Source organism: Oncorhynchus kisutch, linkage group LG13 (genome assembly GCF_002021735.2).
Source record: "Oncorhynchus kisutch isolate 150728-3 linkage group LG13, Okis_V2, whole genome shotgun sequence".
Lineage (NCBI taxonomy): Eukaryota > Metazoa > Chordata > Actinopteri > Salmoniformes > Salmonidae > Oncorhynchus > Oncorhynchus kisutch.
Window position 1 is genome coordinate 40357989 of NC_034186.2, and position 27631 is coordinate 40385619.

Below are 27631 nucleotides of genomic sequence, written 5' to 3' on the forward strand. Positions count from 1 at the left end.
TTCAAACATTACATTATTTATTTATTAACACCGACACACTATTTTACAGGTTTTGAACAATAGGGAGAGCAACATTGTGCTCTAATGTCAGGCCTAAAGTAAGTCAGGAGAAAAATGATTTGTTGATGTTGTTCAGAGGTATGGCTGGTCTGTAGACAGTGTGAGCTCCCTGGGAACATTACCAGGTGTGACAGGACGCTTTGCTGGCACCTCTAGAGCTTGGCTGTAAGAAAATGAAAGCATAAGTTAATGACTATGTTGGTACATTATTTAAAAGATGGTAAAATAAATATATTGCAGCCCTCACAAAACAAATACACGCCAAACCAGTTTAAAACATTTTAAAGCGCTGAGCCACATACTTCTTAAATAACATTACGGGACTGCGATTACGGGACCAGTTCTTGCGGTAGAGGGTGGAAGTCGGGCAGAAAGGTAGCGGGTGTGGGCGGGTGCGGTATGAAAAGCTGCGTGTGCGAATGGCCGGATGAATAAAATCAGTCCATTGCAGACCTCTACTGGGCATACACTACACCAAAAATCTAAAATCTTCTAAAATCTAAAGCGATAATCCACTCAAAACCAGAAATTCTTATGATTTACAGTTATATAATTCAAATATGTGTGTGTGTGCATTTCGTTATAATAATAATGTAGGAAGCAACATGTGAAAATTATGGAAATATTTGAGCTCAAATCGACAAAACCCACAATGCAAAGCTCTCTCTACAGACAGACAAGCTGGTTAGCAAGGTAGCTATCTAGAACACCTGGCTGCCTGCAGACACTTGGAAGCTTCAACCTTGCAAAATATATTTCACGGACAATAATAATGTTCCTTGAGTTACGAAAAGTAACTGCTTTCTCATATGTCTTCATTGAGCAGAGCAGCCCAAGCAGAGCCGGTGCTATGGCTACGCAGAGCACGCGACAGACAGGAGTAGCTAATGGATATATGTTATTTCTGATTTCTGGTAGGACCAGGCCTTAAATTTGGCAGAAGCGATCAGCATGGGTAGGGCTCTACAAAAACTAAAACCAAAGTCAATATCAGCATGTGAAGTAGGTAGCTATGTGTAAAATAACTCAAAACAAACTGCACTATCAATTTAGGAGTTACACCAAGTTGAAGTTGGCAGAGATCGCATTTCTAGCTCAATAGTTTGAGTCAGTGTGGTTGCTATGGCAATTGGCCTGCGAGTCTGCTAGCAAGGAGACGAGGCGTTTGAAGGATCTAACTGTACTTTTAGAACATTTGGACAAAAATATTTACTTTGTCACGAAAATATAGACGGATGTATGCCCATACCATCTATTGGCTGATTTGATGATTTGGAGCGCAAGTCATTGGTTTAAAAGCGTTATGAAATGTGATGGGGTATAACACACTATAGCTATGATGCCTTCCTACACGATTACCTGATTTCAGACGGACCACTTAAAAAAAGGTCACCATGACTTAACTTCTATTTTACCCACATAGGCTTTCACCAACTTGATTTCTATTCCTGGGGGTGGATTATGCCTTTAACAACTTGGACTAGCTCACATTTCCAGATTTCCTTGTCCCAAATCTTTCATTCCGTCCATCCTCAACCCCAGGTTGATGATTCCCTAGTTGATCCTGCCCTGCGTTTCTCTTGTTGTCGTAGGAAAAAAATGCTGACAATCAAACAGCGAGCTGCTTAGTGTGTACATTATTTATGTGCAAAAACATCAAAAAAGAGACAGAGGGGCAGAATATGGACCCGCAAATGGTTGGGCAGATGTGGACAATATGAACTTTCTATTCGACAAAGGGAATTGGAGGTAATATAAAACTTTTAATATTGAAAAGGCAACTGCGTTCTCTCCACCAATGTGTCTACCATCACCTCGGTCCATATGGTGCTTGTGGTTGCTGCTTTCCTCTTCGCCAATATTGTTTTGGTCTCACATGCTGAGTGCTCAATGACTATTGGCAGTAGTCCTTGCCCAAACGCGTCATAGCACTGGTCATACTACAAGATGCACAACCAAAATTTCACAACATTTTCAAGACATGCAACTGGGGTCTGGAGAACGGAACAGCCATCAGTGCGTCCTTCACCCGCTCAAACTACATGAGTCCCGATGTACTGAACCTGGCCCAAGTTCATAGGATTTCACCCCAAAAAATGTGTCTGTGACAGCAAAAACTTGGCGTATTCGTGGCAAAATCATATTGTGTATGCCCGGCATTACTAATAATTTTAGCGTAAAAAAATGTTGAAACGTTTTTTTTATTTTGTTGACACAACTAGAATGGCCAACTCTTGAAGTTTCAAGGAGTTGGTCTGATGGGTTTACTCTCATCTGCCTCCCCACTTGCTTGTGGGAACAATAGAGGAAAGGCCCCTTGTCCCATATCATACCTGGACCACCTATTGAGATGTGCCTTTTGTTAAGTAAATCAAATGAAAAGGAGACTGGAGTGTGTCTAAGAACATGAACTGGCAGAGGTTTCAAAGTATTGTGCCATTGTTTTCAGGAAGGTGTACCTATGGCAATAGGAGGGACAGGAGGCAGACTAAGGGCAAGGGCAGTCAACTGAGGACAAACAGTAAAGCAGTCATATACACTCTCAACCTCCACCCGACTAGCCAGAGGATGGAATCCCAAAATGTAACATTCTGCCATAGCCTTTGTCCCACTCAGCCTTTAAGCCATAGAGTCTGTCTGACTTTATGTTCCACTCACCCAGCAGCGAGGGCCTTTTGACTGGACATCACGACGGTGGCTGGTGCAGACTCTCTACGCCCATCTCTGCCATTATAGTAATTGAAGGCAAACTTGTGACTGGGACCAACTGGAAGTTTGGGGGGTGGTTGGGTCCTGCACAAAAGATTGAAACTAAGATTGTGTGGCATTTACAAAGTGTAGGCCTATTATATATATATATATATATATATATATATACACACACACACACACACGAGTACAAACAGTACAGTGCAAACACCATCCGTACTTGTCATGCAAAACCTGCAGAAAACTTCCTGCCTAAATGGATTCTTAGTTAGCAAACATTCAAGAAATGCATGACTTGCCACTTACCTCTTCGCAATCTCACCATAGCGCAACTGGAGCTTTGCTTGCAGATCATGCTGTGTACATTTGATCAGGTAAATTAAAAGTAACAACTTGCTTTTCAAAGAGTCTTATATTGCCAACATGCAATGTTCGTTAGCCAACTAAAGTAGCTAACAAGCTAGATAACGTCCTTAGCAAGTTAGACAGGCTTTAATAAACTCTTCAAACGTGTAACGTTGGGGACCTAGAAATAAGTTAGCTAACGTTACATTAATAAAAACTTGCACCAAATACACAATGTGAAGATATATGGCTTACCCCGGATAAAATATTTCTGAGCCTTTGGATAATTCTTGTAGCAGTCGCCATTGTTGTTGTCAAGGGCAAAATACTTCTTATTTTCCTTTTCACGACAGGCAGTCCATGTTGTTAGATTACTGACACCTACCGTTCTGGAGTGATACATCAAGTACCGGTTTGTGAAATCGGGACAGTCTTTTCATGCCACTTAGATACAGATATTACCGGAAGTGATTTTCGTAGCAGGCTAGGGGAGCATTTCCGCTAACAATAAGCCTTTTCTTAACCTCAGTCTCCTAACCTGCTAAGAAAAAGTAACTTCCGGTCGTAGCTGTGTGGCATGAAAAGAGTGTTTCTCATGTGAAATCAGAATGTGCTACCATAGAGCTGTACTGCTAACAAGTTACATAAATATTGTATTTATCTCTGTGTGCTACCTGTTACCTATTAAACAGTGTCATCTTATTACATTAATTTGCATTAAAAGTTGGCTTGATAATGTCTGACAGGATGGTTATTGCTTGAAATACTATTCAAACAAAAGCTCACCTTTATAGCTTGATCATGTTTGACATTAGAATATATGCTACGCATCATAACATGAACATTTAAAAAAAATTAAGTCATCTGGACCTCTTCTGCTATATCTGCTTAGTGCAGTGTCACATGTTATGTAAATATATGTTTATTTTTTACATGAAAATCAATACATGAATATACAAGGCATAGACAGTTAGTGCAGACTTGAATGACATTGGCATGAAGATTGAGAAGGTAGTTAAAAGAGGGAGGGGAACTAAAACTCAACACAGTAAATGAGTGCAAATAAATGTGAGGTCTGCTTTACTGTATCATAGAAAACTAAATGCTGCAGACCTTGAATTAGAAATGTTGCAAATGCAGATTAGTATCGTATATAATAATGACATTTATGGAAAAATAACAATCTTATATTAACAATACAAATGAATAACGTATGCCATGATATAAATACATATATTTATGTAGACAGCTGCAATATTCCAGTGGAGCTTTTTCAACGCTTATGTCCAGTAATGTTTGTTTTTCTATGTTGGTGGTAAATCACTCCGCAGCAGGCCATGTCTTTTGAGGACTAGTGGGGTTTCGAGACTTGTTTGTCCCCTGAAAGAAATATACCAATGTTTTCAGAGTGATAGTAGTAAAACAGGGCAAAAACTACAATATACAGTGAAAATACATAGCTGTAAAGAATATGCTCTAGGGGTCACTACTGCTACACATGCCAAGACAAGATCTTTCAACTAGGCCAACATACCACACCCCAACATTGGAGTGTAGCCGAGGCGCTAATATTACACACTTGAAATTGCGCATGATACGGATATGTTGTGAATGTGACCTATACTGGATTCAAGGCCAAACTGGCTGTTTGTCATATAAAAACCAGGCAGATCTCTCGGCCTCAAGACCAGCGTCTGGGGAACTCACAGCTGCCTGGGCTTTGGTGTAGTTCATGTGGGCGTAGAGTAGCACAGCTGTGTCATTGTGAGAGGCCTCCAGGGCGATGGAAAGCGCATTACTGCCGTCCTAGAGAGGTAGGAAGACAAAAGGGACAGCAGGCTTTGCGATAAACCCTTTGAGGTGGGACACCGATAAGATTCCTGCCCATTCACAGCCTCATCACACAGTTTAGAAAGAATAAGAAGCTATATGCCATTCATGCAATATAGAACTGTGTCTTTACTGTATACAGTCAAGGTGAGGTGTGGGCTATCTTACACTGCAAGGGCCGGTGTGGGTACAGGCTTTTCTTCCAGGCAGCCAAGCAACACACCAACTAATCGTAGTTTATCAAAATTTTGATTGGATTAAAATCGGGTAGATTAATCAGTTGTGTTCCGGGTTGGCTGAAATAAAACCCTGCACCCACAGTGGCCCTTAAGGTTGCCCACCCCTGGTCTAGGTCTTCAAACCAGCAAAGGGTTAACCCACATCTCTGTCTGCCTCACAATCCTGAAGAATTAGCTGTATCCAATTGTCACAAGGTTGAAAAAAACATGTTCCTAAATACTTTCCCAGCCCCTCTCAGTCTAGCTGTATCGTACTGAAACTCAATCCATGTGCTGCATGCCTAACTCATTTTGCCCCAGATGTGCTCTCTTAGATATATCAGTCTGGACTGGAGGTTCAAACTAGTCTGAGAAAAATCCACTGTAAAGTCATACTGTAGAAAAACACTGGTGTACAGATTATAAAAAGATTGTCTTATTGCTCATTTAAAAATTTGCATTAATTTAAAAAAGAAACAAACAAGGATTTATAAAATAAATGTAATCTGTTTTTGTATTCACTTCTTGGCTGCGTCACAATAATCTAGTGGCTTCCTCCCCTGCTCTCCTCTCCTTCATCTGCAGCACTGATGTTAAGACAGGACATATAAAACAATATGGCAAAAGCCTATCCGAGTACTTGCTTTGACCTGCCTAGTTCTTTCAATTCAGCGTGAAATGGAAAAGAGGTAGAAGATGAAGAAAGTGGACAGAAAGAGGAAGCCAGGTAAGCGTGTAAAGACAGAGTGTACAGGGTAAACAGACAGCCAAGGAACTCACATTGTCTACGATGGAGATGTCACAGCCCGGCTGATCCAGGAGCAGCGAGACAATCTCGGCACGGCCGTGCTCGCTGGCGCACATGAGTGCCGTGGAGCCCTCGTCATCCTTCACGTTCACTTCAGCCCCGCAGTCCAGTAGCGCCCGCACCATCTCCTGCCGTCCATGGCTAACGGCTAACATCAGCGCTGTCTGGCCAGCCTAAACACAATATAGCACAGTTAGCATGGTGTTAGCAAGCACACACAAGCAACACTGACTGAGGGGGATAGACTGGATTTTAAGTGATTTGAGAAGGACTTGCCTGGCTGGCCTTGGCATTGACGTTGCCCTGACTGAAGAGCTTCCTGACCACCACCATGTCATCCTCCTCTTTCACAGATGAGAGGGCCGCCAGCATGATAGCAGTGTAGCCTGCCTTGTTCTGCTTATCCACACAACACATGCCTGCACAGAGCACACCCACCCCATGGTGAAACCCCGGGGCATGGAAACTTCCTGACGATAAATACATGGCATAACTAATGTGATTTTATGCCTGTAGTTAAACCATGAATACCAAACTTCTGATGATTCATTATGATCATCAGGATCTCTTCACTAAGGTCATAAGCCCCGGCCCTAACAGAACTTCCCAGAGATAAGTGAACACTCCTCACTCCAACTAACCTGTGTCCAGTAGTAGCCCCACCACTGTGAAATTGGAGTGGGAGACGCTGTAGTGCAAGGCCGTGTTACCATTGCCATCGGTCATGTTGATGACGTGGGCCAGCAGGGCAGAGGAGACCTCAGTGAAGGCCATCAGGTAGTCTGAGACACGGGGCGGCTGGGCCATCTTTGCACTAGAGATGCGGAACCATTCCAGCTGCACAGTATGAATGCTGGAGAGCTACATGGAGGGAGGATGTGGGATAGGATCACTGATGGAATACAGCTACATACAAGGTTATCATACTAATATGATTATAAACACTTGGAACAGAAGTCTTGGTGATGTATTAAATGTTTATAATCGTATTTAGTGTGGCATGAATTGGACTAAGGAAACTATGTCCGTGCAACCACTTCTTCAAGTCATGGAACTTCAAAATACACTTGAGAGATTGTGTGGATTGGAAAAAAAACTAACAGGGTATTTGTTTACAAAAATCAGGTATGAGCTAATTTTGAAAAGGAAATTCAAGATTTCCAGGATATAATAAAACAGAGGAATTAAAGAGGCATGCTGAAACATACCACTTCTTTACTCTTCAGTGTTTTGACATCATCATTCAGGTGGTTCTTCAGAATGAGAGAAGCCTCATGCATTTTTGCACTCAGCTCAAATCTAGGACAAGGGATTACTGCAATTAGACATGGACGTTATCTATGGTAGTGACCGACTGGGATCGAACACTTGTGCAACGTAAGATGAGACTCCTATATAACATATTCAACCATTTTTTTGTGCAAACATCCTGGCTATAATTCCATGTCAATAATATACACATGCATAGCTTCACAGATGATAATGTTGCGAAATAACTTTGGCTACGGTAATTGAATTCAGGGCACCTAAAGGCTACAAACCAAAATAGAAGATTCAAATTTTACTACCAACAGACTTCTTTCAAGGGAAGCAAACTTTCAACAAATTCTGAAAATTCTGTTGACTATCCCTTTAAAATTGTTATCTGCCAACAATGACAGTTCTATGAGCTGTAGTTGTAATCAAGCATACTTCTCTTTCACTGCATCTGGACTGTCCTCAGTGGCTTCAGTCCCTGCTTCTAAGGCCATATCATCACTATCGGTGTCATCCATATTAATGTTCCTCTCTTCATCGGAGGTCTCCTCCAGAGCTGCCTCTCCATCTTCGCCATCACTACTGTCCGAGCAATCATCAACTTCACTGCCACCTGAGGAACTCCCCTCTTCCTCCTCCTCACTAGATGTCGACTCATACCTGAACAGAAGTACATGTCTAGTTAGTTACCTTTAACATTGGTCATCCTTCTCTTCTAATATGCCCTGTGTATTATCAGTGTGATGGTAATATGTGCAGATATTTGCTCATTCATTGATGACAAAGCACTACTTACCCCCCATTGAGAATGCCAACAAACTGCAAGCTCTTCTTGCCGCTGCTACGTGCTTCACCGGAACTACTCCCATCCTTCTTCTTCATGATGGACTTCAGCATACCTGTGGCCACAATACTCGGTGAGTGACCCAACTAATCTGCTACTTCATTGAATTCTACAGTGCCTTTGGAAAGTATTCAGGCCCCTTGACTTTATCCACATTTTGTTAGGTTACAGCCTTATTCTAAAAAAATCTATGAAATTATAATTTTTCCTCATCAATCTACACGTAATACCCCATAATGACAAAGCAAAAACAGTTTTTTTGCTAATTGATTACAAATTTAAAACAGAAATTACACATTTACATAAGTATTCAGACCCTTTAGTCAGTACCCTTGGCACCATTTACAGCCTCGAGTCTTCTTGGGTATAACGCTACAAGCTTGGCATATCTATTTGGGGAGTTTCTCCCATTCTTCTCTGCAGATCCTCTCAAGCTCTGTCAGGTTGGATGGGGAGCTTTGCTGCACAGCTATTTTCAGGTCTCTCCAGAAATGTTAGATCGGGTTCAAGTCCGGGCTCTGGCTGGGCCACTCAAGGATATTCAGAGACTTGTCCCGAAGTCACTGCTGCGTCGTCTTCGCTGTGTGCTCAGGATTGTTGTCCTGTTGGAAGGTGAACAGTCACCCCAGTCTGAGGTCCTGAGCGCTCTGGAGCAAGTTTTCATCAAGGATCTCTGTACTTCTGTTCATCTTTCCCTCGATCCTGACTAGTCTCCCAGTCCCTGACGCAGAAAATCATCCCCACAGCATGATGCTGCCACCCCCATGCTTCACCATAGGGATGGTGCCAGGTTTCCTCCAGACATGACGCTTGGCATTCAGGCCAGAGTTCAATCTTGGTTTCATCAGACCAGAGAATCTGCTTTCTCATGGTCTGAGTCCTTTAGGTGCCTTTTGGCAAACTCAGTCTTGCCACTCTACCATAAAGGCCTGATTGGTGAAGTGCTGCAGAGATGGTTGCCCTTCTGGAAGGTTCTCCCATCTCCACAGAAGAACTCTAGAGCTCTGTCAGAGTGACCATCTGGTTCTTGATCACCTCACTGACCAAGGCCCTTCTCCCCCAATTGATCACTTTGGCCAGGTGACCAGCTCTAGGAAGAGTCTTGGTGGTTCCAAACTTCTTCCATTTAAGAATGATGGAGGCAACTGTGTTCTTGGGGACCTTCAATGCTGCAGAAATGTGTTGGTCCCCTTCCCCAGATCTCTGCATCGACACAACCTTGTCTCGGAGCTCTACGGAAAATTCCTTCGACCTCATGGCTTGGTTTTTGCTCTGACATGCACTGTCAACTGTGAGACCTTATATAGACAGGTGTGTGCCTTTCCAAATCATGTCCAATCAAATTGCATTTGCCATAGGTGGACTACAGTCAAGTTGTAGAAACATCTCAAGGATGATCAATGGAAAAGGATGCACCGGAGCTCAATTTCGTGTCTTATAGAAAAGGGTCTTAATACTTACGTAACATTTCAAAAAAACTTTTTTCACTTTGTCATTATGGGGTATTGTGTGTAGCTTGCTGAGGATTTGTATTAATTTAATACATTTTAGAATAAGGCTGTAACGTAACAAAATGTGGAAAAAGGTGTCTAAAAACTTTCCAAAGGCCCTGTATATTACGTTTACACCTGCTTTATTATTGTAGAGGAATCATTTGTCTTCTATATGAACTATTGTATAAGAATAAATACACTTGGCACTCACTTTCCACCATTGTTGGAGTTGTGTGTGTCCTGGGCGCCGTTTCCTCCGCTTTCCCTCCCTTCCCTTCGTCTAAACTGACCGTCTCCTCAGGGGTGACCTTGTACTCTGCAATGGTCATCTGTCTCTTCTTCAGCACAGTGACTGGAGCTTTCTTCTCTATAGTCTCATCCTCATACAGATTCTCCCATTGACTCCCAGTGCTGACCAGTGCTACTGGGGTTGGTTCTTCTTCTGCAGGGCTCTCCACAGAGTCCGTCTGAGTGCTCTGGTCGTAATGTATGGCTCTCAAATCCTCACCTACACAAGCGTCAACCACCTCAGGACAACAGGAGACTGCGACATGCTGTGAAGCTGGCGTGGATGTTGTAGAGGCTTCGGTCCCCACTTGGGCATGGGCTGAGTCTGGTTTGGCAAGGACCGCCTTCTCGGACGTTGCTTTGGATTTCCTCTCATCCTCCTGGGCTTTGAGCACCGCCAGGTCCTCGTCAGCCTGGCCGACTCGCCCCTCCAGAGCCAAGATGGACTCCTGCTGGAACTTGATGGTGTCCTGTAGGGTGTCAATCTCCCTCTGGACCTCACTGCTTAGCCCCAGCTGGGATTCCATCACCCAAACCGAGGCCTCTTCTGTCTCCACCCCAGCCTGCACCCACTCCTCACGGAAGGCCGGTGCCTCCGTGGCCACACCTTTCTCGCAGACGTCCACCTGAGGCGTGCCCTCTGAGGCATCCTTGGCACCTTGGCTGTAGTAGAAGACCCCAGCGTCCAGCAACATGTCGTCCCCGACGGCCACAGACCTCTTCTCCACAACCTTCTCAGAACGTGCTCCATCTTTCCCAGTCTTGCCTTCAAACTTCTCAGTCAGCTTTCTGAGGTCTCCTATTTTGCTTGGACTCTTGGGACTTCTGGGACTCTTGGGGGAAAAAGGAGGACGTTCCTGACTCTGTGTGCCTGTGTCCACCGTTGTGGTGGTTGTACTGCTCACTACTGTTGCAGCCTGTTGTTGGGCCGCCAAGGTTTTCTCCTTCAGTGCCAGTAGGAGCATGTCTTTCTCAGCCCGTAGCTTGGCCACCTCTCTCTCCAGCACTGGGACGCCCTTCACTCTCTCCTCCATCTCCTTCAGTTGCCTCAGGGCAGTGGCCATCTGCTCTCTCACAGTCTGCAACTGGCTGGGAGGCAGAGTAGCCATTCCAGTGCTAGAGGCCGGGGTGCTCCTACCGGAGGAGTGGGGACTGGGTCTGGTCAGACTACTCTGAGATGGGCTGGGGGCGGCAGAGAAGAGGTGCAAGGGCTGGTCATCTACTGTGGCTGCTGCACTAGCTGGGGTAAGATGAGTAGTCACAGCCCTGGGGCTTTGCTTTGGTGGGTCAGAGAGCTGGAAACAGGTGCCATTTTGGTGCTGGTGGCTCTGCTCCTGCTGCAGTCGCAGGCTGGTCTCCAGGAGGGTCCTCTCTACCCTGGGGTTACGTAGCGGAGGTGGTGGTGGCACTTTGGCGCCAGCAGAGAGGGGGAGGCTAAGGACAGATAGCGGGGACAGGGGTTGCCCCTCACTGGGAGAGGAGCCGATGCGATTCCGTGGGGGTGGAGGAGGGGGCGCACGACCATCTTCGCTGGCGGGTGAGGAGAGGGACTCTGTTGAGGTCCAGCCGCTGGCTCTTCCCCCCACATTCGGGCTCCGCTGGGAGACTTTGACCCCACGGGATGACCTGCGAGAGTTGACGGGTGCCCGGCGGACGTGGTGGCCGCTTTCTATCTCCTCCACATACTTGAGGAAGTCCAGGTCCAGCTGGAAGCCATACGGAGTTTGGACCGAATAAGAGCCCTGTTGATCCGCCTCTTCCTGACTGGAGAATAGAAACGGTGCACCCAGATCTGCAGTCCACAGGAAAACATTACAACAACAGTTATCAAATCTGGTTAAGTTTTTCAAGTCCCAGACAGTATCCATTGTTACCACATATTGACTTGATAAATACCAGCTGGAACTGAAATGCTTACCAGGCAACTTGGGGTTGACCTGCACAGACTGAGTCATGGTTGTGGACTGAGACCTTTCAGCAGAAGCCCCCAGAGAGTCTACGCACAACCTGATAAGAGAAGGGAAACACTGACTCAGATACCTGTGCACTGTATGTGTTTTACTGAGGCTAGTGTACGCATGTATGAATTTTTCATGTGTTACCCAGAGGTGAAGAGAGCATGACATTTGGTTAAGTAAGGAGGCTTGTAGCCTAAAATTACATTATTCAGGACGTCGTAGCTTGACACTCTTCGCTTGATGGCGAAATTAGCTGTAGCAAATCTTTCTCATTCAAGACAAAACCTTCTTATAAACTACCCATAAAACACTTACTGTAAGGACACCTGAAGACCTTTATACGAGAGACTCTATTTAGCAATAGCAAGTTTTTGAATACACCCCTTGTTGAAGGGCAATTTCCCACATTGGTCTGGGGTGGGTTTTTCAAAGCCTTCACGCTAAAGTAGTATGTTAATTCTCACACCAGCCCAGAATCACACCTCTAGTAGAAGAGCAAAGTGGTTCATTTTTACGAATGATGCTAATTCACACATACAAGACAAACATCGATGTTATAATTGGTACTCTCTCGTGGCTGTGCAGCTGGGTTGTGGAGAGAAATAACGTTGCGCTTTAGCTACGAACTCTGGGAAACCCACTCCCCAATGTTCCATTAGAAAGAAAGAGGCACTGTAGGTAACAAGGGGTTAATCCTATGGTTAGTTTTTTTCTTGGTCGGAGGTGTTGAAGTCAAGAAGGGGATTAACCATGACATCACCTATACCTCCAAGCATTATGTCTGAAAGCCCAGATAAAAGCGAAGTTAAGTGGCCCAAGAACAAAAGCAACAACAACGATGAACAGAAGCCAATACAGACAAGCCAGATATTACATTAGGATCGGAAACCCAAACTATTGCTCTCAATCACAGAATTTGCCAACGGTTAAATTAACACGTTGTTCAAACAGGTTTACTTAGTAATAAACTTCCATTATGTCAGCTGTCATCATGTTTCAAAACTGTGGGAGTGTTGCTAGTGTAGTTTTTCTGATCGACAAATGAGTTGTATTGAAGTTAAGTTACCTCAGTCATACAGTCTGTGGAACAATCATAAAGGTGTCTTGACACTGGGCCAGGGGGTTCACTTTGGGTTGGTCTTCCTGGCTGTCAATCCAGTTCTGGGTCACCGCTCCGTAGCTCCACTGACAGGGAGAGTGATGGATAGACATCAGGGTCAGAGCAGAAAACACACATGCATGCAGAGGCACACACACATGTACAGAGTTCACAGTTGTGGGACACATTTCCATACACGGCTCGACTAAGAGAGATCGACAAAGGGTCAGAGCACCCCACACACACACACACACACACACACCCACACACACGTTTCCATATAGCCTTAAGCACATTCCACCACACAATTCCCTCTCACATCCTGCTAGCATGAACCAGGCTGGGACATGTTCAGATACTTGAGGAGGGCTACAAGGTAGTTGTAATTACATAGGATAAATAAAAAAACATCTCCAAAAACAAGGAATTTCTGACATCTCTCATTGCCATTCAAAGAGAAGCTGTTGATACTGTTGATACTGTGACAGCAAAGCTCAGCGTAGCCTATGTTAATATACCACAAAGCAAGGCGTCAAATTAAAATGATTGCAGCGGATAGTCCCTCCAGCCCTCCGCCTCACCAAAACAAGCTTATCACAAGAGAATGGCATCCACAGACACTGGTCATTAGCGTGAGACATCAAGTGGACTCTGGTTAGCTTCAGCCAGCCGGACATGCCTGCTGTCACTGCTTCGTTCCCCCAGCCAGAGGAAAGACCCTGTCCCTCCTACACAGGGTTCTAGGGCCATAGAGCAGAGATTTTCCTGACTAGGTACATCTCTGGGCTCTAGTTATAGTCTATAACTTGACTAGGGACAGGATTTCAAGTACTGGTATGGAAATACTCCTAGGCGTTGCCATAGCTGGGCGCTATGGCCCCAAAAAAATCAAATCACGGTATTTTTTTAATTTATGATAGTATTTTTATGTTTTTTAATAATAAAAGTTCTACATTTGCTTTATAAGTAGTGTGTGACCCTAGGGTGGCATCACATACATCCTAAGTGATTTCATGGGTCTCTCCCCATTCTGATTTATTTTTTATACTGTTCAATTAAACTTCAAACACAAATAGTTTTCTACATTTTCATAAATTCCTAATTCTACAGTTATAAAATAGTAGGGGGCACTTTGAATGCAGTGTTTTTTGACATGACAACAAATTAAAATGCCAGGGAGAAGTTATTGTGATAGGGTTGGAACCAAAGTGTTGGTCCGTGTTTCCTTGGGGACCCTATAAATCATTGGCTACATTAAATGTTCTCTCTTAGCTACTTCATGTAGCTAACATATTCAAGCTTCACCTATTCCTCTTTGATTTAGAGGATACTGTTGCACAAACAACATGCTCATTTAGGCCTACACCAATGGTATTAGGCTGTATAGCTTGCTACGTTTGCTCTGACTCGGTACATTTATTAGCCAGATAACTAGCGATTAGTGGCTAATACGATTTAGCCACAACTTGCTAAGAAAATACAAACCAGCTGTTTGCAGAACGCTTGCCCTAGCACAATGGAGTGAACACAACATTCAGTCTAATTAGTCAAGGTGCTGCGCAGGTTAGCTGAAAACATACGGAATCTACGGCTGCACAGCCACCAGTTAAGAACAATAAAATAAAACAAGTGGTTATCTAGAGTCCATTAGTTATACTGAGTAAACTGGAAAACTACTCAAAATAGCTGTTGTATAACTTCTTGTGGACAAGGTTTCCGTTCTAGGTTGCAGAAAGAATCTGTCTGTGTTTGGGCTTCTTGAAATACAGTATCCCACTGGACGTGCCAAATTCCAAGTGCCTCAGATTTGCTCCAGATGCCAGCTCCTCAGATCAGAGGAGTGTAACATAAACACGTAGTCCCCATCCCACCCTCACTACTCCTCACTTAGTGCCTCCAGCTCCCACTCAGCATAAATAGGCCAGTTCAATATGTTTTTTCCAGGTCCTGATGACAGGCAACAAATTACAGGGCAACCCACACACTCAGGGGGAGAAACCACATTCTGCTGCGCCCCTCATCCTCACCAGTAGTGAGCCACAGCGATGTCACACACACACACCAGCAGGAGTGAGCACACACACACACAAATTGCCTGTTACATACACACCGTTCTGTTGTGGTAGCGATCTTGTAGACTATGATCCCATAAACGACCTTAACTAATGCCTATGGCTGTAAGTCAAAACAAGGCAACAGTAAACATGTCCCATCCCCCCCACCCCTTGGGACAAATGAGATATTGCGTGTGACTAACACATTTCTGTTAATTACTATATCTCCCGCATTGGGCCCATCAGTGTCATTTTGTAAATGCCGGATCTCTCTGGTAAGACACATCATCCACCCAAGTTTAATCAAAATTGTGCCAGTGCTGTCTGAGATATCACGTGTGATGAACGTACAGAGGGCGACACATCCACAGTCCCCTCCCCGATTTCATTGTGAGGAACAACTAATAGCAGGCCTAGGTCTTCAGTTTGTAAACCTGTCCCACTGTTAACAGACACACTGGATTACTCTACAAATTGAGGCCAAGTTACTTTAAGCTAAGCAATGCAATTAACTGCACATATTTCAAATAGGTGTTGAGGATTTCTGTAAATATTTGTCTAACATTTTTTAAATAATGATTCTCTACTATTACCGTCATCAATGAGGCAGCCGTTTCCCCAGCATTCACCATAAATCTAACACTGAAGTCGACTTTTTCAGCACTGCTTTTCAACAGGAAATGTTCTGGTCGAGGGCTGCTGGCTACATCGCATGAGCCATGATTTGGAAAAGTAACCTCATCCCTGCCACCACCTCCCTTTTCCCCTCAAAAGGAAGGGGAGGGTCTACAACAAGTCCAGCTGACAATAGAAAAAGCAAGGCATCTAACTGAGATACATGATAGTCACTCCAGTTCAGCCCACACATATTAACCCAGATTGGGACTTCTTGGGCAAGGCCAAGACTATTCTTTCATCCTTCCAGCCCGCCCCACCACAACCACAGGCTCATCTTTATCATCACACTACTTAACATAAGAAAAATCCCATTCAGAAAAGAGACACTCATAGGGTAGGGCCACACTCCCCCACTCCCTGTATGGCTCAGTTCAGCTGCTGGGATAAATCTGCTGTTTCCTGAAGAGAATCAGGTCTGAGAACAGCCCCCAGCCCCGGGGAGACCTATTGTCTCGCAGCAGGAACTCAGGGCCGCTCTGCTCCTGCCAGGAAGCCCATCGCTAAGGCCAAAAAGCTGCTTCCTGTGAGGCCAGAGGAAAAAGTCAGGTAAAAAAACAAGTAAAAAGAGGAGCTGAACAAACACACAACATCATCTACCTCGTTGCGACACAATAACAAAAGACCAACACACAGAAACGCAAAACACACATCCACTACAGGTCCTGTCCTTTACCTGGAGTACAAGCATGACACATCATGCAAAACTTGGACAACATGCTATTAGAGCCAGGGATATATAACATGTGTAAACAGCATGAAGGCAAGAGCATGGGAAGTTTAAGGAAATAACCCCCAAATACCTGGAAATATACAGATGTTTCCCTAGGCACTTTGGGCTGCACGCTTACCCATAACTCTGTCTCGTAAGTCATGCATTGATGTCAATGAGGGGATTTCGAGATGCACATAAACACAATGCAATCCCAAGTTATGCTTCAGCTCTAACATTAGATATTAAATATATCAATCTTGAATATGCATCTAGACTAGAACCCTATCTTTTAACTAGCAACATTGGTCTCAAACATCACACAACACCCCTTGATTCTCATCCAAACAGTCACATTCAAGCCCCACAATGAGGCATTATGCCATGTCAGTGGTGATGCTGTTTTCTGAGGTCTCCTTGTTCAACATCCCAGTCCCCTTCCCCCTCACTCCCTACTGGGTTCAAAATGTCAAAAGTGAATTCAATCAGGCATTGGGGAAGTCTGTGGCTTTGGTTGGTGTTTGGGAGGCCAAATACAAAACCCAGTCTGACATGAACTATTTTACTTTTTCAAACTGTATATTTTCAAACTGTTACATTGTCAACAAGACTTGGAATGGTCCAATAAATGATGCAACTGTCTCACACAGAAACAGTTCTTATGAATCTATTTTTTCCCAATTATACAACTTTTCCATTGGTCACCATAGCAGTATGTTTCAGGTCTGATGCCTATAGCAGTCCGTCACATTGAATACAAGTAAATAGCTTTAGGGAGAACAGTATTTCTCCTTGTTTTTTTTATTAAGTGGAGTGCAAAGGCCACGGAAGCCTTTCACTGTGATAAACGTAAATGAATGAAGCTAAGGACTTCAGCGACAACAGCATAATGACATGCATTAAGTGTCTCCAAAAGTGGCCTAGGCTAAATTGTGTCTTCCTGTGAGAAGCAGCTGATTATACTTTGAGGGGGAATAAACACCATCTCAAGGCACTGGATTCAATTAGTAAATAGCCTCTCTCCCTCAGACCTTGTTAGAGAATTGGGTATTTTTAGCACATTTTTCATTCAGCATTTCTCTGTAGAAAGTGTAGTAGGAAGTCAATCTTATATCCAAGATGGATTCAATTGAATAGAGTTCCTGTGTAACAAAAGCCCATTAAGCAGTATGTTCCTACTCGTATCAATCAAATCTTCGCTCCAGGACAAGTCCTTTTTGAGATGCTGTGTCAATCTCCAAGTTGGCCAAATGCAACTGAAGAAAGTGTACAAATGTTAGCCTGCATGTTTCTTCAAACTTTAAATTTAACTTACAATCAAATTCTTTCTGTAGAGGTGCAAATGAAAAAAACAACTCCAATCAGAAAGAATGGCTGGATATTGAAAGTGGCAATTTCCATTTTCTAAGTAGGGGTGCATGCTACTTATGGTTGAAGGCCTCTACTGTTAGGTTACACACTTAACGTTAATTGCTGACTTGAGAAATGCTAGAACTTTTTAAGAGATATTAACCATTTACAGTTGAAGTCAGAAGTTTACATACACTAAGTTGACTGTGCCTTTAAACAGCTTGGAAAATTCCAGAAAATTATGCCATGGCTTTAGAAGCTTCCGATAGGCTAATTGACATAATTTGAGTCAATTGGAGGTGTACCTGTGGATGTTTTTCAAGGCCTACCTTCGAACTCAGTGCCTCTTTGCTTGACATCACAGGAAAATCCAGAGAAATCAGCCAAGACCTCCGAAATGTTTTTGTAGATGTCCACAAGTCTGGTTCATCCTTGGGACAAATTTCCAAACGCCTGAAGGTCCTATGTACAAACAATAGTAAGCAAGTATAAACACCATGGGACCACACAGCTGTCATACCGTCCAGGAAGGAGATGCGTTCCTTCTCCTGGAGATGAACGTACTTTGGTGCGAAAAGTGCAAATCAATCCCAGAACAGCAGCAAAGGACCTTGTGAAGATGCTGGAGGAAACAGGTACAAAAGTATCTATATCCACAGTAAAACGAGTCCTATATCGACATAACCTGAAAGGCCGCTCAGCAAGGAAGAAGACACTGCTACAAAACCGCCATAAAAAAAGGCAGACTACGGTTTGCAACTGCACATGGGGACAAAGATTGCACTTTTTGGAGAAATGTCCTCTGGTCTGATGAAACAAAAATAGAACTGTTTGGCCATAATGACCATCATTATATTTGGAGGAAAAAGGGCGAGGCTTGCAAGCTGAAGAACACCATCCCAACCGTGAAGCACGGGGGTGGCAGAATCATGTTGTGGGGGTGCTATGCTGCAGGAGGGACTGGTGCCCTTCACAAAATAGATGGCATCATGAAGAAGGACAATTATGTGGATATATTGAAGCAACATCTCAAGACATCAGTCAGGAAGTTAAAGCTTGGTCTCAAATGAGTCTTTCAAATGGACCTTCCAAATGGACAATGACCCCAAGCATACTTCCAAAGTTGTGGGAAATGGCTTAAGGACAACAAAGTCAGGGTATTGTAGTGGCCATCACAAAGCCCTGACCTCACTCCCATAGAAAATGTGTGGGCAGAACTGAAAAAGCATGTGCGAGCAAGGAGGCCTACAAACTTGACTCAGTTACACCAGCTCTGTAAGGAGGAATGGGCCAAAATTCTCCTAACTTATTGTGGGGAGTTTGTGGAAAGCTACCCGAAAAATTTGACCCAAGTTAAACAATTTAAAGGCAATGCTACCAAATACACTGAATTAGTATGTAAACTTCTGACCCACTGGGAATATGATGAAATAAATAAAAGCTGAAATAAATCACTCTATTATGCTGACATTTCACATTCTTAAAATAAACTGGTGATCATTACTGACCTAAGACAGGGAATTTTTACTAGGATTAAATGTCAGGAATTGTGAAAAACTGAGTTTAAATGTATTTGGCTAAGGTGTACGGAAACTTCCGACTTCAACTGTAGATCACCTAGCTTTAGAGCCATGGTTGGTGACAGTGGTTACAACCAAGAACTGTGTTAAGATACATTGGCTGTGAACTAGACTGTTTTCTGACAGGGGAGAGCATGGGGCAGAAAGTAATTGCCAAGGTCAACCAGGAAGTGACATTTCTGTTCAGAAAAGCCACATTTCTAGATAAAGGGACCTTAAACACTTGCAGCAGCGTTAGTGCAGACTCACTGACCATGCATGCGCTACCTCGTACAGTAGCTCCCCTAACTTCATCAAGAACAAGCTATAGACAGCTCAGAATAAAATATCAAGGGTCATTCTGAATCTTAGCCCTGTTGGCCTTTCAACTCTGTGAAATACAGTGGCTATCAGTTGATAAAAAGAGTCATTCAGCTGAAGCTGGGATTGGGCCAGAAAAACCATGTATGGTACAGTCCCCTCAGTATCTAAAGAGCTCTCTCATTCCTACGCCACAAGATTTTGTGCTATGTCGGTACTGGCCAGAACACATTCAGATATGGCAGTGGTAGAGTGGAGCAAACTCCCAGCTGAGATAAAAACGATTTCTGCCAGTCTTAAGTTCAAAAACTTCTGCAAGGCTTGGTTAATGTTGAGATAGCCTAATGTTGATTTAGCTTTTTGTTTGTATACATCTAAATATGTGGACATTGTATGTATGACACAGAGTGCCCATGTCACTTGTTTTGCACTGCAGCCACTTGCATACCAATAGAGGACATTAATGGCCTTCGACTATATAATCTTGTGCAATTTTGAAACACATATTGGTTGCCTGGTTGTGGTTTCTTTATGAATCTTAAAATTGTCAATTCAAATCAAGGGATTTGGGGAAAACCTTTCCATCTACCAGCAGACGGTTATCATTAGCATTATCGTTAACGGCTACACAACGTGTAGACGAGACATACACCCTTGCACATTGACTCGGTACTGGTACCCCCTGTATATAGCCTTGTTGCTGTTATTTTAATGTTGCTCTTTAATTATTATAATATTTTTTCTTCAGTTTATTTAGTAAATACTTTCTTAACACCTATCTTAAAACTGCATTGTTGGTTGAGGGCTTGTAAGTAATCTTTTCACTATAAGGTCTACACCGTCGGCGCATATGAAAAATAACATTTGATTTGAGGCATTCCTATGCCATTTTAGAAAGTTGCAGGAAAATATGAATCACTGATGTATTTTGTTCATGATTAACGTGGGCAAATGTAATTCATTTTCTAATAAGTTCAATACATTTTTGAATAATGTCCGAGAGAGATTTACATGGTTATCAAAACGTCACGCCAGGGTAAGCCTACACGAAACACAGACCTTATTTTAAGTGTTTCTAAAATCCCCTATGGGAAGAATGTATGGTAAAAAAAAAACGACTGGAACCATTTCCCTGTTTGACCACTAGGTTTTATGGGTATTATGACACGCACAGTGAGGGGTTCTATATCAAACTCCACTCTATGCGGCACATGATCTGCAGGTTGAACATGGTGAGATTGTCGACTCCTAAATTGATTTAGGCAATTTTACAGCAAACTAGCTACTTCATATCCTGATATTGACTTTGGTATTATTGTGTGTAGCTATGTTTGCTAGCTAGCCAGCCCACCCATAGAGAAAGCATTGCATTGTGGGTTTTGTACCAGACTTGGGCTGCAACAGATTTCCAACACGATTTTTCACATGTAGTTACCACCCTCTTATGACAAAATTCAACATTTGTTCACAAAAAATATTGTTCCCACATATTCATGTTATTTAACACTGTAAATTATAAGAATTAGTGGTTTGGGGGGGGGGTTGTTTTAAGGTTGGTGAAAAAGTGGCTATGATTGTGTGTGCTGTACTTAGTCAATTGAAAATGTGCTTATAGTTTTGACGATCTGTTTTGAGTTTTGTAATAAGGGTTGTGAAAATGTACCACATACACACGTGAAAATTCCACCAAAGCGTTTTTTTTTAAAGAAAGCCTGATAGGGCAAACTGCAGTCGTTGGTAGACCTAACAGAGTAAATAAAAATCTGGGAGACTCAAATTAGTATGATAGGTAACGTTTGGTATTTTTACCTTTATTTAACCAGGTAGGCCAGTTAAGAACAAATTCTCATTTACAACTGCGACCTGGCCAAGATAAAGCAAAGCAGTGAAACACATACAACAGAGTTATACATAGGTTAAACAAAAGTACAGTCAACACAATAGGAAAATCTGTATACAGTGTGTGCAAATGAAGTAAGGAGGTAAGGAAATAAATAGGCCAATAGTGGCAAAGTAATTACAATTTAGCAATTTACACTGGAGTGGTATGTGCAGATGAGGATGTGCAAGTAGAAATACTGGTGTGCAAAAGAGCAGAAAAACAAAAACATATGGGGATGAGGTAGGTAGTTGGATGGGCTAATTACAGATGGGCTGGGTACAGCGAACGGTAAGCTGCTGACAGTTGACGCTTAAAGTTAGTGAGGGAGATATAGGTCTCCAACTTCAGTGATTTTTGCAATTCGTTCCAGTCATTGGCAGAAGAGAACTAGAAGGAAAGGCGGCCAAAGCAGGTGTTGGCTTTGGGGATGACCAGTGAAATATACCTTCTGGAACGCGTGCCCTGGGTGAGTGTTGCTATTGTGACTAGTGAGCTGAGATAAGGCAGAGCTATAACTACAAAGAAGTATAGATGACCTGGAGCCAGTGGGTTTGGCGACAAATATGTAGCGAGGACCAGCCAACGAGAGCATACAGGTCGCAGTGGTGGGTAGCATATGGGGTTTTGGTAACAAAAACAGATGGCACTGTGATAGCAAACTGGATGCAGTCTGAGTAGAGTGTTGGAGGCTAATTTGTAAATGACATTGCCGAAGTCAAGGATCGGTAGGATAGTCAGTTTTACAAGGGCAATTTTGGCAGCATGAGTGAAGGAGGCTTTGTTGTGAAATAGGAAGCCGATTCTAGATTTCATTTTCGATTGGAGATGCTTAATGTGAGTCTGGAAGGAGAGTTTACAGTCTAACCAGACACCTAGGTATTTATAGTTGTCCACATAGTCTAAGTCAGAACCGTCCAGAGTAGGGATGCTAGTCGGGCATGCGGGTGCGGGCAGCGATCGGTTGAAGAGCATGCATTTAGTTTTACTAGCATTTAAGAGCCGTTAGAGGCCATGGAAGGAGTGTTGTATGGCGTTGAAGCTCGTTTGGAGATTTGTTAACACAATGTCCAAAGAGGGGCCAGATATATACAGAATGGTGTTATCTGCGTAGAGGTGGATCAAAGAATCACCCGCAGCAAGAGCAACATCATTAATATATAGAGAGAAAAGAGTCGGCCCGAGAATTGAACCCTGTGGCACCCCCATAGACTGCCAGAGGTCCGGACAACAGGCCCTCCGATTGGTATGTATTAATGTGTGGACGTCCATCATCCATGTCGTATGATATTTTACGAATTCCCATTTGTATGCAATATTACAAATTATATATATATATAAAATACAGATTCAAATTTGTTATTGCTAAACTTAGCTAAATGGCTATTGCTAACGTTAGCTAGGTGGCTAACTTTAGATAGGTTAAAGGGTTAAGGCAACTGTTAGCTAACATGCTAAGTTGTTCATGAGATTCGAAAACACAAGCTTTGGGTTGCTAGACATTCTGTCTTATGTAACCATACCAAAAGTGTAACATATCATACTAATTTGAGTGGCCCAGATTTTTATTTACTATGTTGAGTCTAGTCTACGAGACCAGCCTGCATAGTGATAGTTCTCAACATGTGAACTCAAGATGAACTCATTTGGACGTTGCAAAACAATGATCCCGTGGCTGTCAAGTGAGATAGAATGGACTGGGGAATCCGACTGGCAATAAGCCAGCTTAAAGCATAGAATCACATGACAGACAACTTGGGGATGGTTAGCAATCAAGTGGATGAATTACAGTCTGGACCAGCCATGTCTAGAGCACAACTCAATCCACCATATGAGAATCAATTGTTATCACAACAAGCCAATTCCACAAAGCTGTAGTCATATAAACCCTGTTAATCCCTGGTGCTAACATGCGTAGATGTTGTCCCTATCCCGATTGTGCCCACTTTAGGGGGTGTAGATGATGTGTAGATGATGTGTAGATGATCAAAAGCCACATCGTTTTCTGATTGTGAGCAGATCTTCCTGACCGCCTACGGAGGTTGTCAGGCACGTATTGTGTCTGGAACAGCGGAGTCTCGTCCTCAGAGGAAGGGGAGGACCATCCTCCTCAGTGGATTTCATTTTTTTTTAAATGGTAAAACATTTTAAAAGTTATCCTTTTTAGATAAAACTGTACTAAATATAATCACGTCACCAAATAATTGATTAAACAGACTACTTTGCAAAGCAGGTCGACAGTAGCCTCAACAGCACTCTGTAGGGTAGCACCATGGTGTAGCCAGAGGAGAGCTAGTGTCCGTCCTCCTCTGGGGACATTGATTTCAATACAAAACCTAGGAGGCTCATGTTTCTCCCAATCTTCCATAGACTTACATAGCAATTATGACAACTTCCAGGGGACTTCCTCCAACCTATCAAAGCTCTTGCAGCATGAACTATGCAGCTAGCTAGTTTAGCCTACTTAAACACCCTGCTCAAACAGAGGGATGCTATGTTAGCTAGCTGGCTATGACAATCCAACACAACACTGGAACTCTTCCAAGTCAAGGTAAACTTTTGGTTTTACAAATGTATTGCCACCGGGCGCACCAGTGTAACTGCCTACTTCCTGTACACTAACATTACTGTATGATTGTAGTGGGTTCACTAACGTGTTAGTTCTGTTAGCTATGCTGACTATGACGTTGTCAACATATTATCTAAAGTAACGATGTAGGCTGTGTGTAGTTTTTTTTAACTGGTCACATACAGCTGATGTGTTGTGCATTGAAGTCCACAAGCGAAGGGATGAGGTGAGAGGAGGAGAGTGCACAGAAGGAATACAACATGGCTGTGTATTTACGCGTGTGGGGGGGATTAATTACGCCCGGTTCTGTTAAAAAACGTTTATTAAAATGTAAGCAAAAGGAACAAAACGGGGATAAACATACTTGAATTTGTCCAATAGAAACTCTCCTTTACAACTGTTGGACTAATGATTATATACTAATCAGCTAGATGCAGGCAAGAGTGTGCAAGGAGGTATTGAATGTCACAGTCTGTCCATGTGTCACCTCAAATGTGTCTCTCGACCTGCACCTACAATGTAAACTTTCATTCATAGGCTAGGTTGCAGCAACCTCATGATGGGTATAGGGAAAATTGAGTATCATGTAGTAGCTTAAACCCATCTCTGTTACATTGAACTGGGTGAATCGAATATGAATGACAGTCATCCAATAAGCTGTAATAGAAATAAGGCCACGCTCATGAAAAAAAGAATTGTCAGTGCCACCGCCACTGGTCTGGATATCTCACAAGTGTAGACGGAGTTGGGAGGTCAAACCATTTAAATCATCAGTATCCTGCCCTCTAAAGTCATTGACAGGTGGCCCCATTGACCATAATAGTCTTCAAATAAATCAATTCAATTCATATATTATTTTGAAACAAAATCTGTCAAATAGTTTGCATACAGAGGGACCACAACATCTGGTCACAATGCCAACACAGTTAAAGACACATTTTAATGCCAAGTTTAGTCATGAAACTCTTGATCCGATTGGATCATCTTAATCGGATGGTGGCAACCACATGTTAGCACCAAGTATAAATAGGGCTTTAGTCATCCCCATACCATAATATGATTATGTGTGTTATTGAGGCAGAACACTACTTCCTTGTCCTCCATAGAGTGAAGAAAAGCTGCTGACAGTACCACAGACTTCATAATGGGGTGATATGAACAGGGTTAAGGAGTATTCCACTGACAATGGGGTATTTTCATTTGATGTCATGTCCTATTGTTTGATGATGACTATGTTTCGCTAACACTCCAAATATTTTTTTCTTGGGAAAATAAGGATTTTGTTATCCTGAGTGGATTAGAATCTCAAGTGTTCTTCTTGTCTAAATCCAATGTCACTAATCAACAGATATCCACATAGCACCTTCATAAATCCATGCTATGCATTCAGTAGCCTATAAATCTCAAACGAATATCTAATTGAACAGTTATCTTGCATGGGGTGTGTCAATTCTTCTCATCTAAGGACTAAACTAACTCTGAAAACGATGTATAATTAATTTTAGTTCAATTCAAAAAAGCTGTTGTTGGACTAGCCCAGTTTTGTTCAAATGGGGCTATTGGCAGACATTATGATAGGCTACAGTCTTTATGCGCAAATATTATATAAATTATGTCTGTCCATGTGTGGTCTCTGAACAGTGAGCAAAATAAATGCACAACGTTATGACGTACACAAATACAACAGTATGTAGTTGATGTTTTAACTGACAGATATGGAACGCCGTTTGGGTCTTTGCGTGTCATATGGTTCGGCTACAGCTTTTTTAGAATACAGTTGGTTACAGAAACACTTGTCGCAGGGATATGATGAGTTCGTATGGGTTGGGAACACCCAAAAGTATATTTTCTGCGGAATAGTTTCAAAACACTAAATCAAAGTTGTACACAATATGTTACTATGTAACAGACGAGATCGAAATCAATCAAGGCATGGTTCAATACGGTTGATACAGCGGCAACTTTACCTGTAGGCTACCATTTGCTTTACGCAAATGTTGATCCCCTTGATAGACTATTATTCGAGTAATAAGTCGTGCATGTAAGTAATATGTATCAAGGAAATGAGTTTCTTACCTTTCAGACGTTCTATGGCTTTCTTTCAACGTTCAATCTAACTTCTGATGGCATTCCCGGGATAAGTTAATAAACTTAGGAAGACAGGAAAACATGCCACCCTTACGTTTTCTCACTCTTCAAAAGGGCTTGAATCAATGATAGACAGGGGAATCATCCAATCGGTGCTAGGGGATGTGTGACCAATGTGTGACCAATAAAAGTAGTAGGAGACAGAACGGGTTGGAAGTGACTAGTGGCAGACTTCCTACTTATACCGTTTCATGTCCATAGTCATAATATAAAGCCCTTTTGATTATGTTTCTTAACACAAAATATAAATACACTTGCATATCTGCATATATTATAAACACATCTAAAAATACTTCAGAATTGTCAGAATTGAGAAGAAAAAAAAAATCGCGTTGTTGGCCTAGTCTATTGTCAGATGTAAATGTAGAAACATATGTTATTATTTAGAAAAATAAGAACATAAACTATTATTGTTTTGACAACAGATCTTCTTTATACATTTTTTATAAACATTTTTGAAAGTTTCACTACCACTTGAATTAATAAATGTAACGTTAGTCTATGAAGTGTAAAATATACTTTATTTATTTGAAAAAAGAGGTGTTCATCATTTCCCTTCAAGCTATTTGATGCATAGTGGAATGTTTAGGTATTAAGTTAGCTTGTGATAACAGTATGTAAAAAAGTATGAATAATATACACTTATCTGGTCAAATACCAATTTAGTGTATATCAGAACAAATTGGACAGCCTGCATAGGAAAGGATATTGCCTTGATTTTCCATGAAAAGGATGTCCTGATGTCGTATATGTTCTGTTCAATAGCTATATGGTATTTAGAACAATCATGCCTCCATAATAAATAATAAATCACTGAACAGTAAGGTTTTGTTGCTATGAATTACTTTTGCATGATGTTTTTATTCCATGTGATTCAATAGCGTTAACCTCAAAGCGTTCAAAGGATATCTGCTCTATTACAAGTCATTTCATGGTGACTGAAATAGGACATTGAATCCCAATCGGGAAACTCTACTGCCCTGCAAAAAACTTTACTATAAATGTATCTTGGTGTGTAAGCACAGAACAAAAACATCAATACAGACCGACATTAACATCAGTACAGAAATACAAAATAACACTGTAGAAACCACCATTCACACAATACATTCATACTAAACTATATTTTCCAAGTTTGGACAGCACAGTGCAGCACTATACACTACAGTAGAGCACAACAGAGTACAGTACATTACAGTACAGTAAATACAAGTAGAGTATAGTACAGTGCAGTACAATACAGTAGAGAACAGAGTACAATAAAGAAAAGTAAAGTATAGTGTACTGTATTGTACCCTACTTTACTCTAATGTACTCTACTCTACTGAATTAAACTCTGCTGTACTATACCTTACTGTACTGTGATATACTCTACTGAATAAAACTACTATATCCAACCATATGTGCTGTATTTTACTGTATTGTACTGTACTCAACTCTTCTGTGTCCTACTGT

At 42.3% G+C, this 27631-nt stretch overlaps 2 protein-coding genes across 3 annotated transcripts; both read right to left on the reverse strand.

Annotated features, from left to right (window-relative positions):
• ndufa7 (NADH:ubiquinone oxidoreductase subunit A7) lies at positions 1–3505 on the reverse strand. Its single transcript, XM_020498712.2, has 4 exons — positions 3370–3505; positions 3076–3125; positions 2719–2853; positions 1–223 (listed from the first exon to the last, which is right to left on the reverse strand). Exons 1-4 carry the CDS (start codon positions 3418–3420, stop codon positions 133–135), a joined length of 327 nt encoding a protein of 108 aa, XP_020354301.1. The 5' UTR covers positions 3421–3505; the 3' UTR covers positions 1–132.
• Positions 3506–3981: 476 nt separating this feature from the next.
• LOC109902396 (KN motif and ankyrin repeat domain-containing protein 2) lies at positions 3982–26311 on the reverse strand. Of its 2 annotated transcripts, none has more exons than XM_020498710.2 (12): positions 26105–26311; positions 12877–12995; positions 11771–11859; positions 9776–11644; positions 8024–8126; positions 7663–7887; positions 7179–7269; positions 6612–6831; positions 6247–6389; positions 5943–6143; positions 4822–4920; positions 3982–4494 (listed from the first exon to the last, which is right to left on the reverse strand). In XM_020498710.2, the coding sequence occupies exons 3-12, from the start codon at positions 11805–11807 to the stop codon at positions 4435–4437; spliced, it is 3048 nt and encodes a 1015-aa protein (XP_020354299.1). In that variant the 5' UTR covers positions 11808–11859; positions 12877–12995; positions 26105–26311; the 3' UTR covers positions 3982–4434. The 2 variants fall into 2 exon arrangements, with proteins under 2 accessions (XP_020354299.1, XP_020354300.1); XM_020498711.2 differs by lacking the exon at positions 26105–26311 and adding an exon at positions 15557–15689.
• Between the last annotated feature and the right edge of the window lie 1320 nt (positions 26312–27631).